The 11,600-nt window shown below is 31.0% G+C and overlaps 1 protein-coding gene across 1 annotated transcript in view; it reads right to left on the reverse strand.

Moving 5' to 3' along the window:
• The window catches only part of LOC111709423 (uncharacterized), a gene marked incomplete at its 5' end in the record, with an annotated part of 26,021 nt that extends 15,678 nt beyond the window's left edge, over nt 1–10,343 (reverse strand). Inside the window, 7 exon segments of the mRNA XM_023483085.1 lie at nt 2,712–2,815; nt 6,647–6,855; nt 6,975–7,054; nt 7,568–7,624; nt 8,837–9,010; nt 9,339–9,428; nt 10,285–10,343. Coding sequence (XP_023338853.1) covers nt 2,712–2,815; nt 6,647–6,855; nt 6,975–7,054; nt 7,568–7,624; nt 8,837–9,010; nt 9,339–9,428; nt 10,285–10,343 — 773 coding nt within the window.
• Between the last annotated feature and the right edge of the window lie 1,257 nt (nt 10,344–11,600).

The following is an 11,600-nucleotide window of genomic DNA, read 5'->3' on the forward strand; positions in this document are numbered from 1 at the left end:
TAGTTTTGATTCTAACATTCTAGTTTTAGAAGAATTTAAAGAGCATCTGAGATTTGAAAATCGTCTGCTGGATAGCTCTGCTCCTATTTTCTACAGTATTTCTAATTTTTACGCGTTCCTCCCATCTAGGGAATGATCCACTACATTATCCGACATTGTCCTTGTACTAAAACTGTAGCCATTACTGGTGTAATTCATTAAAAAAATACTTTTAAAAAGTGATTTTAGTCATATCCGCCTATTTGGTCCTGTGACAGGGATTTTTGTCTACCACGTTTGGAGTGATATATTCAAAACGATAGAGTATCATCACGTCGAATTCCAGAAAATGTGGCACTTGATTATAACAGTTAGGGCTGCAATCTAAACTACCTTGTAATAAGCACAAAGGACATAAAGGGACAATTTTCATGAATTTCCGGAAATTTTAGCCACTGAACCAGACATAAAAAAATTTTAATCTTACTTTATTGATAACTCCAAAACTAGAACACTTCAGCACTTCAATACTTTAAAACTTTAAAACTGGAAAACTTCAAAACTTCAAAACTGGAAAACTACAAAACTCTTGAACTGCTTATAACTCCATGAATAAATGCAAAAACATTTAAAAATCTAATTTTTTATTATTTCAATCTAAAAATGTCTGCCATTACAAATATCAACCCAAATACAGAATTATCAACCCGAATACAGGATTAGTACATGAATATTTAAAAATATGTCTGCACTGCAGCACAAACTGGTTTTAGGGATCGGCCCGGATTAACGATATGATACTCTATCATTCAAAACTATAAGCAAGATTCGTTTGAAATCGATTTGAGTAATATAGCTTTGGTTAGAAAATTTTTTGCATCTATTTATATATAAAGTAGTAATCTTATGTTCGATTATGACTCATAAACCTTTTGACTGGCTTGCCTTAAATTTGATTGGGGACCGTTGGTTTGGTGAACTACGGGAATGTTCTCACCTTGGTTTAAAAATTCTAAGTTGAGTGGGGCGACTTTTAGAGAGAAAACTTCAGGAAAAGCTAGATTCTTTTAAAGCGCATTTAAATGATCAAAACATTGCCCATTGGTAGGGCTGGACAGGCTTAGACTTTTAAAAACCCGTCAGTTAACGGTTGGTTAAAACAGCTAACCGTTTCTTTTCAGGTATCCGTTCACCTACACCAAAAAACTTTTAATTTACACAGACAAATAAAATAAAGTGGCCGCGTTGTTTTAAAAAACATCCGTTGGTTCCTTTTAGTTTTCCGATATTTTTTTCAATCCACGGTTATTGCCTTTCGTTGACGATTTTAAAATTAACGATTTTTGCCGTTTGTTAGCGGAACATTATTTAATTTTCAAAAATTGGTGAACGGAAAGGTTGCCCAGCCCTAGCCATTAGAAGTTGTAAGGATGTTGGCTGTAAGGGTATATTTAAGGTGAAAAGGTGGTAGAATAAAGGTACAGGGACTAGGGAGAGGGAGATAGATTAAGAAATATTGGGTTGTGGAATTTTTTACATTGGACAGGACAGCGATAGTTTGCAATGCATTAATATAGTTTTTCGGGGGGGGGGGGCTGTATCGGGAGAGGGGAAGATTGGAAAGGCTGAAGGAAAAGAGTAATTTTTAAAATACTAGGCTTTTAGGGCGCTTCCCGCCCATCCTCGATTTTAACTTTTAATTGTGGCTCTATCTGTGAGCATCTTTTCTTTGTATACAATATAAAACAATAACAGAAAAAAAGTTCGCGAATTTCATAATAGTTGTTCGCGCATTTACAAATTTTTTACAAAAATTAAACACTTAAGAATTCAAATTTCTATAGTTTTGAGCACAAAATTCGGGCCCGATCGGTTCAGCAGTTTTGACGTTTATTGAATATACAAACATCCTTACAGACAAGCAAAGTATATATAAAGACTAGGCTTTCAGGGCGCTTCGCGCTCATCTTCTATTTCCATTGTGAACATTTACTTTTTGTATACATTGCAAAACAAAAAAAAGTTTGCGAATTTTCTAAAAAAAATATTGTGGATTTTCAAAATTCAATGGAAATCGAATTTTGTTGGAGGCTAATTATTGAAATTTTGATCAATCATTAGCCTTCCCTGGGGTCATGTTAGGTCCCACACAAAATTGGACCCGATCAGTTTAGCCGTTTTGACGTTTATTGGACACAAACAAATAAACAAACAGACAAGCAAAGTATATATATAGATTGTATCTACATATTTATAAGTTTATAATATTTTTAAGCGTGTCTATAGTTTAGAACAGAATTTTGGTGGTATTCTGTAATAGTTCTTTGCAAGATGTTTTCGATCAAGGAGATCTCGTTTCCCCTTTAAACACAATCCTTCCTTATAACCACGCTTTATTTTCCATCTAAAGCTGCATTATTATATATATCATTATATTATTATATTTGATATTAAAAGATAGCTTACAGTCGTACTCCAATTCCACAGTTTTTTAGGTCCAACTGTACACGTTTGGGATTTTTAAAAACTTTTTGTTAGGAATGTTAATTAAGACGACATTAAAACAATATTCGAGTGTATTTAATGTTGTTACGGCTCAAATAGTTTTACTAAAGTAGAACACTGCCTAATTGCTATTTAAAATCATAACTAGAGCCTTAAAGCATTCTTACCATTTTATACTTTTATGGTACCTGCTGCATGATTTCGACAAAACTGAATAAGATTCTAACCTGTGATGTACAGATTTAAGACTCCATTCTTGTTGGCTGGTGTAGTTTTTGTACTCAAAGTATTGTTCTGTGTACTGCTCACGCATCCACGGAAGAGAATAGGTCTAAATTGGAGAGTTTTTATTGTCTTGTGTAGTTTGCATTATTGTTGTTAATGCATAGTTTTGCTAATTTCATAGGGGGGCTCTACAAGTATTGTTTCTTTAAAAGTACATCCGAATTCATGGTCTCCGACAATAATTTTAAAAAACTGAAAAATGTTACAGTGAAACCCTTAATAACGAATACACCGGAAGAATTTATCAAATGTCGTCTTGACAATTGTTCGATGAGTTTTATACTATATTACGTCAGTATTTGCGAAAATAAATAAATATCCATGAATATGCGGGAACAGTTTTAAAGAGTTCCATATAATCATTTAATTAAAAAACTAAATATCTGCAACATTCTATATCAGAAAGTGAAAAATACGACGTTTGATGAATTCTTTCGATGTATTCGTTATTAAGGGTTTCACTGTATATTAATTCAATCAAACACAATAATGATGATTGACAATTCATCTATCTGTTTAGATAATGATATCCATTTAATTCAAGATAATTTAATATCTTCAAGGTTTATTCATGAATTGGGTGTATTCATTAATTCTTCTTAAACACTTTATTCAATGTTAAACTATATAAATATAACAAAATATTAGAATCAGTACGTTACATTTTTATCGCTTTCAAACACATTACAATTAGTTACGATTATAAGAATGATATATACTTTGGAGAAAAAAAACTCAGCGGGAGCGGTTGAACCAGCGGTTGAGATATAGCCTAGACTCTACGCAGTTCAGAATAAGAATTGCATCTTTTTTGCTCAAATTTAAAATTTGTTCAGCCGCTAACTTTTTTGATTTTAACCGCTGGTTTTCAGATTTTTCAGAACTTTTTTGCTTTCAACCGCTGGTTTAAAGATTTTTCAGCAACCTTTTGCTTACAACCGTTTTCCAATATTTCAGCAACTTTTTGCTTTCAACCGCTGTTTTTCCGATTGTTCAGCAACTTTTTAACTTTCAATCGCTGATTTAAAGATTTTTCAGCAACTTTTTTGCTTTCAACCGCTGGTTTAAAGATTTTTCAGCAAATTTTTTTCCAGCAACTTTTTAACTTTCAGCCAATGATTTAAAGATTTTTCAGCAATTTTTTTTTTCAGCAACTTTTTAACTTTCAACCGCTGATTTAAAGATTTTTCAGCAACTTTTTCTGATTTCAACCGCTGTAAAAAAGTTGCTGAAAAATCTTTAAATCAGCTATCGAAAGTTAAAAAGTTGCTGAAAAATATTTAAACCAGTGGTTGAAAGCAAAAAAAGTTGTTGAAATATCTGAAAACGGTTGTAAGTAAAAAAGTTGCTGAAAAATCTGAAAAACAGCGGTTGCAAGCAAAAAAGTTGCTAAAATATCTGAAAACGGTTGTAAGCAAAATGTTGCTGAAAAATCTTTAAACCAGCGGTTGAAAGTAAAAAAGTTCTGAAAAATCTGTAAACTGGCGGTTGCAAGCAAAAAAATTGCTGAAAAATCTTAAAATTAGTGGTTGAAAGTTAAAAAGTGCAAAAAAAATCATTAAACCAGCGGCTGAAAGCAAAAAAGTTGCTGAAATATCTTTAAACCAGTGGTTGAAAGTAAAAAAGTTCTGAAAAATCTGAAAACCGGCGGTTACAAGCAAAAAAGTTGCTGAAAATTCTTTAAACCAGCAGTTGAAAGCAAAAAAGTTGCTGAAAAATCTTAAAATCAGCGGTTGAAAGTTAAAAAGTTGCTAAAAATCTTTAAACCAGCGGTTAAAAGCAAAAAAGTTGTTGAAATATCTGAAAACAGATGTCAGCAAAAAGTTGTTGAAATATCTGAAACGGTTGTCAGCAAAAAGTTGCTGAAAAATCTTTAAACCAGCGGTTGAAAGTAAAAAAATTCTGAAAGATCTGAAAACCGGCGGTTACAAGCAAAAAAGTTGCTGAAAAATCTGAAAAACAGCGGTTGAAATCAAAAAAGTTGCTGAAAAATCTGAAAACAGTTGAAAGCAAAAAAATTGCTGAAAAATATTTAAAACAGTGGTTTAAAGTAAAAAGTTGCTGAAAAATCTGAAAACCAGCGGTTGAAAGCAAAAAAGTTGCTAAAAAATCAGAAAACGTTATTCATGAAAAATTATATTTCATTTGTTGAAAAATATTTCATTTGTTGAAAAAGTGCGAACAAATTATTCTGAACTGCGTAGAGTCTATGCTAGATCTCAACCGCTGGTTCAACCGCTCCCGCTGAGTTGTTTTCTCCAAAGTATATAGCATTCCGATTATAAACTAATGGAATCTGAAATCAATTGCTGTCCGCGTCGATTTAGGATTAACATAACATAACATTAAAAGTGTATATGTTAATAATAATAATGGATTAAGTAAAATATATATGAACCTATTTTTATGGGCACATTATATTTTTCTTTAGAAATAATAGAGACTTGATATTTATTACGCTTATTTTGTCCCCGCATTCTTTAGTCTTTAAGAAGCAATTAAATGCGAGATTTCAAGAAATTCTGATTGATTTTTTGCAACTTTAAACTAAACCCCCTACTTTGATCACCACCAGCAACAAGATACCATTTATTTATAAACATAATCTATTTAGTCTCCTTTTTAAGTTATTTCCATCATGTACTGTTTCATTTTGTGTTTAGTTAGTTCTTAGTAAATCTTTTATTTAGAGCAGTTATTACAGTATTTTATGGACACCTGTTTGCGGTTCTCCAATGAAGTGTGACAGTCAAGGTGTGACATGACAATACATACAATTCTCAAACCAGGTGTTAAAAAATGCCAAAGCCAGCAAAATCAGCTTTTAAATGTATTACATTGCATTTTATGAAGACAAATGTGACAAGTCTTAACAACAAAACTGTCAAATTAGGCTAAATGTTTAAAGTTGCGTCGGGAAACAATGTCATGAATATGAAGGCTGCTGACAGGAACGACTTTTAACATTATACCTATGGAGGGGGGGGGGAGGTGATTTATTTAAAAATTAACCTTTTAAGACGATTAACTAGTTTGTCAATTTTTACGTCTTAAACCGATGGAGGATGGATGGATGCCCTAATAACGTATTTTAAAGATTTTTTACTTTAAAATTGTTTGCTTTTTAGAGTTGGTAACTTTGATACAAAACTAAAAATACATATTTTTTCGAGTTTTTTTTACTTAAAAATTGTATTTTTTTAGAGTATTTTTTACGTATATTTTCGTAAACGAATTTTTCTAAGTGTCAAAATATTAACGAAACCTCAACTTAACAAAATTGCATCTTTAAGTTAGAATTTAAAAATATGTTATTATTTCGTTGTTTTATTGTTATGTAAGAAATTTAATGCAAACATTTGGTAAATACAAAGTTTCAAAAATTCTATCAGTTTGGAGTAAATTGATATTTTCATTGGAATCGATGTCAGTAAATTCTCGATTTTTTTATAAATAGAAGTTAGTTTGACAGTCTGTAATCGGTATAACCAAAATAGTGAATAATGAAATTCATTAAACAATTAAGTTCAAATTAATACTACTTGTAATTTGCATTGATTTTTGTTAAAGAGCCGCTTTAATTACGGTGTGACTTTTGGAAGCATATCGAGTTTGTTAAAAATCATACTTGGTCGTTAATTGTCAAATTTAGTTGCAAAGCCAAAATCCAAATATGTATTTGAAAAATATGTTAAACAGATATTTTTCGACTTTAAATAAAAAAGGGGTTGGAGAAAATTTTTAATCAAAGACAAAATTTCTATTATTTCAAAGTTTCGCCAAGGAGATTTATCGAAAATTTGGAAATGTGGAATTGTGAAATAAGTTCGATACAAAAAATGTTTTGCTACTGCTCCTTTAAAAAGAATCTAGGTACCTTTTCAACTGGTAGTTTCTGAATGAACCCAATTGGTTTACAGTCAAAGTTTCCACGCTTTCCATACTGTGCTGGACTTGCACGCTCTACTATCTCGCCTAGATATGGCCGCCGAACTACATTCGGAAGGCGGAACCCTGGCCTACACCGACATTGATAACCACCTCGGCGGAAGCCCCAGCCATGTAAAGGTTCACATTCAGTTGTTCCTGAAATTTTTAAAACTATAAAAATGCTGTAAAATAAGCATCAATTATCAAAGCAATAAATCAAGAAGTTGAACAAAATACGAAAATTCAAAGTAAAAACGAAAGTTATCAGAATTCACCTTTTTTACATTTTGCTGTGTCTGCAAACTTGTTTGGTCCAGGGTTTCCTTCGCCTAACGGACACTGGTTTATGTCTATCCTAAAGTGAAACCAAATAAATGTCTTGTAAAATGTAAATTAGTATCATAAGTAATTGTGATGAAACTAAGGTTCACGTTATACTCAATGACCTACGTAGATTCAAATTGGACACCAAACGAGTTGCAATGTCTGTTAACAATGTTGCACAAAACCTATATTTCTAAAACTTTTATAAAAAAGTTTCGTCATATTTTGTTTTCTTAAGCTTGTCAAGTGTGATTAAAAATGTTATACTTTCTCTTTGAAATTTCCCAAGTTTTTAGTTTTATAGTCAAGATTTTTATTTTACGAGCTCAGGTCTCAAGGCTTAGAAAAGAATATAAAAGTCCTATTGTCTTCAGTAAATTAAAGCTCATATCCAGATAATCTGGGTTATCTAAATAAATGGGGTTTAAACATATCTAGGTGCTAACTTTTAAAAGAATAATATAAAGCATTCACAAAACTCATTGATATACATCTTTTTCTGCAAATTAAGTTGATTCTCTATTGCAAAAGCAAAAAAACTTACCTTTCAAAATTCATTTCCATAACTGAAACTGCAGTATATGTAGGGTACTCAATGTGTCTAAAAGCATATTTCGTTAATCATTTGAAACGTTTTTCTATTAAAGCACGTGATTGAAAATTATCAATTTTCGGAAATAACCCTGAAAGGTCCCCATTTCTTTATGATCCCTGATTCGAATAATGTTGTCCGAATCTTAAATTTATCCCCATAATCTTCACGCTAAAGATTCAACGACCTGCCACCTAAGTCTATAAATCATATATCAAGCTTAACTCCTACTAGCTAGCCTAAGAAACTGATTCTCAAGCCAAGTCAAATTTATCCAATTTGTGGAAGTTTCGTTGGTTGTATATCTAATCTAGGCCGTTTATTCGGCTTCAATCTCAGCTTTACTTTAGCGTACCAAATCATAAGCTCTCTGATTTAAACCAATTTGTTTAATCGTAATGTATCCATCGTTTTCATTAATTTTCGTTAATTTAAATACAAGGTGTCCCTCGAAACATGACAGTTGATAAATAGTTATGAATGTCGTCTTCCCTATACTGTATTAGATATTAAAGGCTTTTTGTTTATTTCCTTAGACAAATCTTTTGTTTAAATATATTTTATTTAAAATCAATTTTAAATTCTCTTTGTGGTATCAAACTACTTAACAAATAATGGAAGAAGACATTCTATTCACCAACTGTCATGTTTTGTGGGACACACTGTATATCTACTGTCTATCGCCTAATTGAACCAGAAAGCGAGAGTTTATTTGGTCATTTCTTTTCACTGCTATTCTAATTATACAATGATAAATGAGCGGTGCAGGCAAAAACAAATTTAAATCCATTATTAAACACATTTTCAGAGGAGGAGCCTCTTACAAGGTGTAAAATCAAAATTAGGGAAATTTGTTGTTAGTTGGATTTAATATTATTTATAGGCTCATCTTATATTTAATTTGTAAACATTTTCTTTTTGAAAACATTGTAAAACAAAACAAAAAAAATCCTGGATTTTATAAAAAAAACTTCGTGGATTTTTAAAAAATTTAAAAAATCGAGTTTTGTTAAAAGCAAATTTTGAAAATCCGATCATGAACGTTCCCTGGGGTCCCACAAAAAATTTGGCCCCGAGCAGTTCAGCCGTTTTGACGTTTATTGGATACAAAAAAACACCCAGACACCCTGACGGACAAGTAAAGTATATATATAGAAGATACAATATTGTAATGGGTAATTATGTATTATATTCTAATTCCATATTATAAATTATTTTTACCTGAATTGTGTATGTCTAGGGTAAATATCTGCAATAGGAACAACAGCAGCAAACTTCCAGGTATTAGATCTTCCGCAGTCAAAGTAAGGTCTGGTCCAGTTGACCGGTCCTGGATATTCTTCCGCTCCGGGGGGTCCGTGGAAAGAGAAGGTTGCATTTGTATTGTTTGCATATCTATAATAATGCAATATGTGAATAACCCGGTATCGAAAACACGGCTTCATTTATGTGGACATCAATAATTTTGTTGAGAGTATGAGGAAAGCTAAGTTTTCCCGTTACATATTAAAAATTAAAACATTTTATTCATCTCAATATAGTTATTTTCTTCTTAATATTTTGCCCTTCAATAGAAGGAGTTATGATTGAAAACAAAGACAATTTCAATCTTACGCGATATTTTCTTTTTTCAATGTGCAATGCCTTAGGTTAAAAAAAAAGAAAAAAAGTGAGATGAAAATTTTTAAGAATTGATAAGTTTCTGCTTATTTTAAAATTTTACCTGATTCGTACATCGTATACGGTTTTAGTATCTTGTAGGCCTTTCTGCACTGCATCATCAGGCAGCCAGATATTATACCATTCATTGGTCCTAAATTTAAAAATAACATTTGTAATAAAATAGAGAAGAAAAACTGTGCCAAAAAATCGTACTGCCTTCATTTTTAATGTTGTCCATAGAATAAAACATGAGAAAATACAAGAAAGAATACATAAAACTTTTTTGTTTTAAAATTTTTTCTTTTTCTCAAGTTTACAGGGGAACATAGTTCATCTCAAACGCTTCAGAGAAAACTAAATCTGCCCATGTCTAGGATAAGCATAAAATTGCGAGAAAAATGTTCTTAATTGCTTTTGAAAACTTGAAAGCCGTAATGGAAAAGCAATATATCGCTTTTCTTAGACCTTAGATATTTCAAACTATGAATTCTGTTAGATCAAATAATGTAAGTTTGAAATATCAAAGATTTGCGACATTGGGCTCCAAAGATATAGGGATTATAAATTCAGAGTTTGTGGCAAAGACTCAATTCCATTGTCAGGGTTGTTTAATATCACGATATGTTTTACGTAACTAACAATTTGTAGAGCGAGTAATTGTTTTTCTAGTTGGGATTTTTTGGAATTGATTAAATGATTTTCTTTATTTATATAAGGAGAACTACATTCGAGAATCTTTTATAACTTTTTCGATATTTTTTAGATATTTTAATACACAGGAATTGAGTCTTTACCACGCATCTCACATTTTTGAATCAAAATGTGGTCTGCCTTTTTGGTGTTGTCAATATTATCGAAGATTTAAAGAATTTCTTTTGAATTTTAATTTTCTTAGAAAAAAATTTAAACTGTCAATATCTGAACGAACTTATGTGTTGGAATTATGACATAAGCTTTAACTCTTTAGTCTTCGGTTTTCTTTACTCTATTTTTAAGACTTTGAGTACCTGTAGAAATCAGTAGTATAGTTGTCACCCATGCTGTTTTCAGGTATAGCACCCAAATCCTGAATAGAAAGATATTTATGCAAAGAAAAACGGTATGACTTTGTATGCTTCTCTAGTTTTGATTTTACTTCCAAGATGAGAAAAAAAAGTTTGGTTGCAAATTACGAATTTAAACTGTTTTGTTCTTCTCATAGCACTTTAATTAAAGAAAAAATGCAAGATTTTAACCTAACTCAAAAACTGTAATTTGACGTGATAAACATGAAACTATGTAACATAAAATTTTAAAGATTGGCTAAATTAAGGTTTAAAAATCATTTTAATTATAGAACTTGATTCGGAAATCATTATATGTTAGGTATGAGATGGGTATGAGATGTTTTAGAAAATGGTATAAATTTACTAATGATATAATAAAAAATTGCAAGTTGCAATAAAACTTGATTGAAATGAAACTTTGTTGACATCAAACCATTTCAGTTAGCACTAGAAATTATATTTAATTTTAGATTGCAAGAAAATTTAATTGAAACCAAATTAAGTAAGTAACAGTACGAATGCATATGTTTTAAAAATTTAGATTTATTTGGATACAATTAATTGCCATAAATTAACAGTTGCTATGAGAACTCATTTTGGAAAAAAATTAACGGTCAATCAAAATTCAATTGCTACCAAATTCGATTGCAACGTCACTGAAGAAAAACCGTGAAGCTGTATATTTATACCCGGAAAAAATTACAATAATTCGATTATTTTTGGTTAGAAATAGGCTAAGACAATTGCTGGGCCGAGCGCTCTGACTTATGTGCCCGTGCGCTGCCGGTGAAAGTAGGAAAAACACCGAAAGACTATTTCTAACTAGATGTTTTAGCATTGATCTATCACTCGGAGAAACCATGTTTGCATATTAAATAAATATTTTTGGCAAAAAACTAATTTGTTCACATTTTGGTAAAAGTTTTAAGAATCGTTAAAAGTAATTATGATAAATGGAGTAAAGAACCTGTCAAATCATTCGTTGGGATGTTTAGAAAGATGAAAATTTCACTGTATGTTAATTAAAGGACTGCAGTATGGTTTTGGTGAATTATATTGGCGTACAAAGCCTAGGGGTGTCAGAAATGATTTTTTTTGCATTTTTTTGAAAACGTCCATTAAACCTAAAAAAGTTTAATTTTGATAAAACTTTTTGTTCTGGGTGATTGCATATATTTATAGAAAACTTTCTTAAACCGGCATATTTTTTCTATATTCATTTAGTTAAGAGTTTGAGTTAAAATAAGTATTAATAAATATTGCTTTATATCGAGTAG

Source organism: Eurytemora carolleeae, unplaced genomic scaffold, assembly GCF_000591075.1.
Source record: "Eurytemora carolleeae unplaced genomic scaffold, Eaff_2.0 scaffold960, whole genome shotgun sequence".
Lineage (NCBI taxonomy): Eukaryota > Metazoa > Arthropoda > Copepoda > Calanoida > Temoridae > Eurytemora > Eurytemora carolleeae.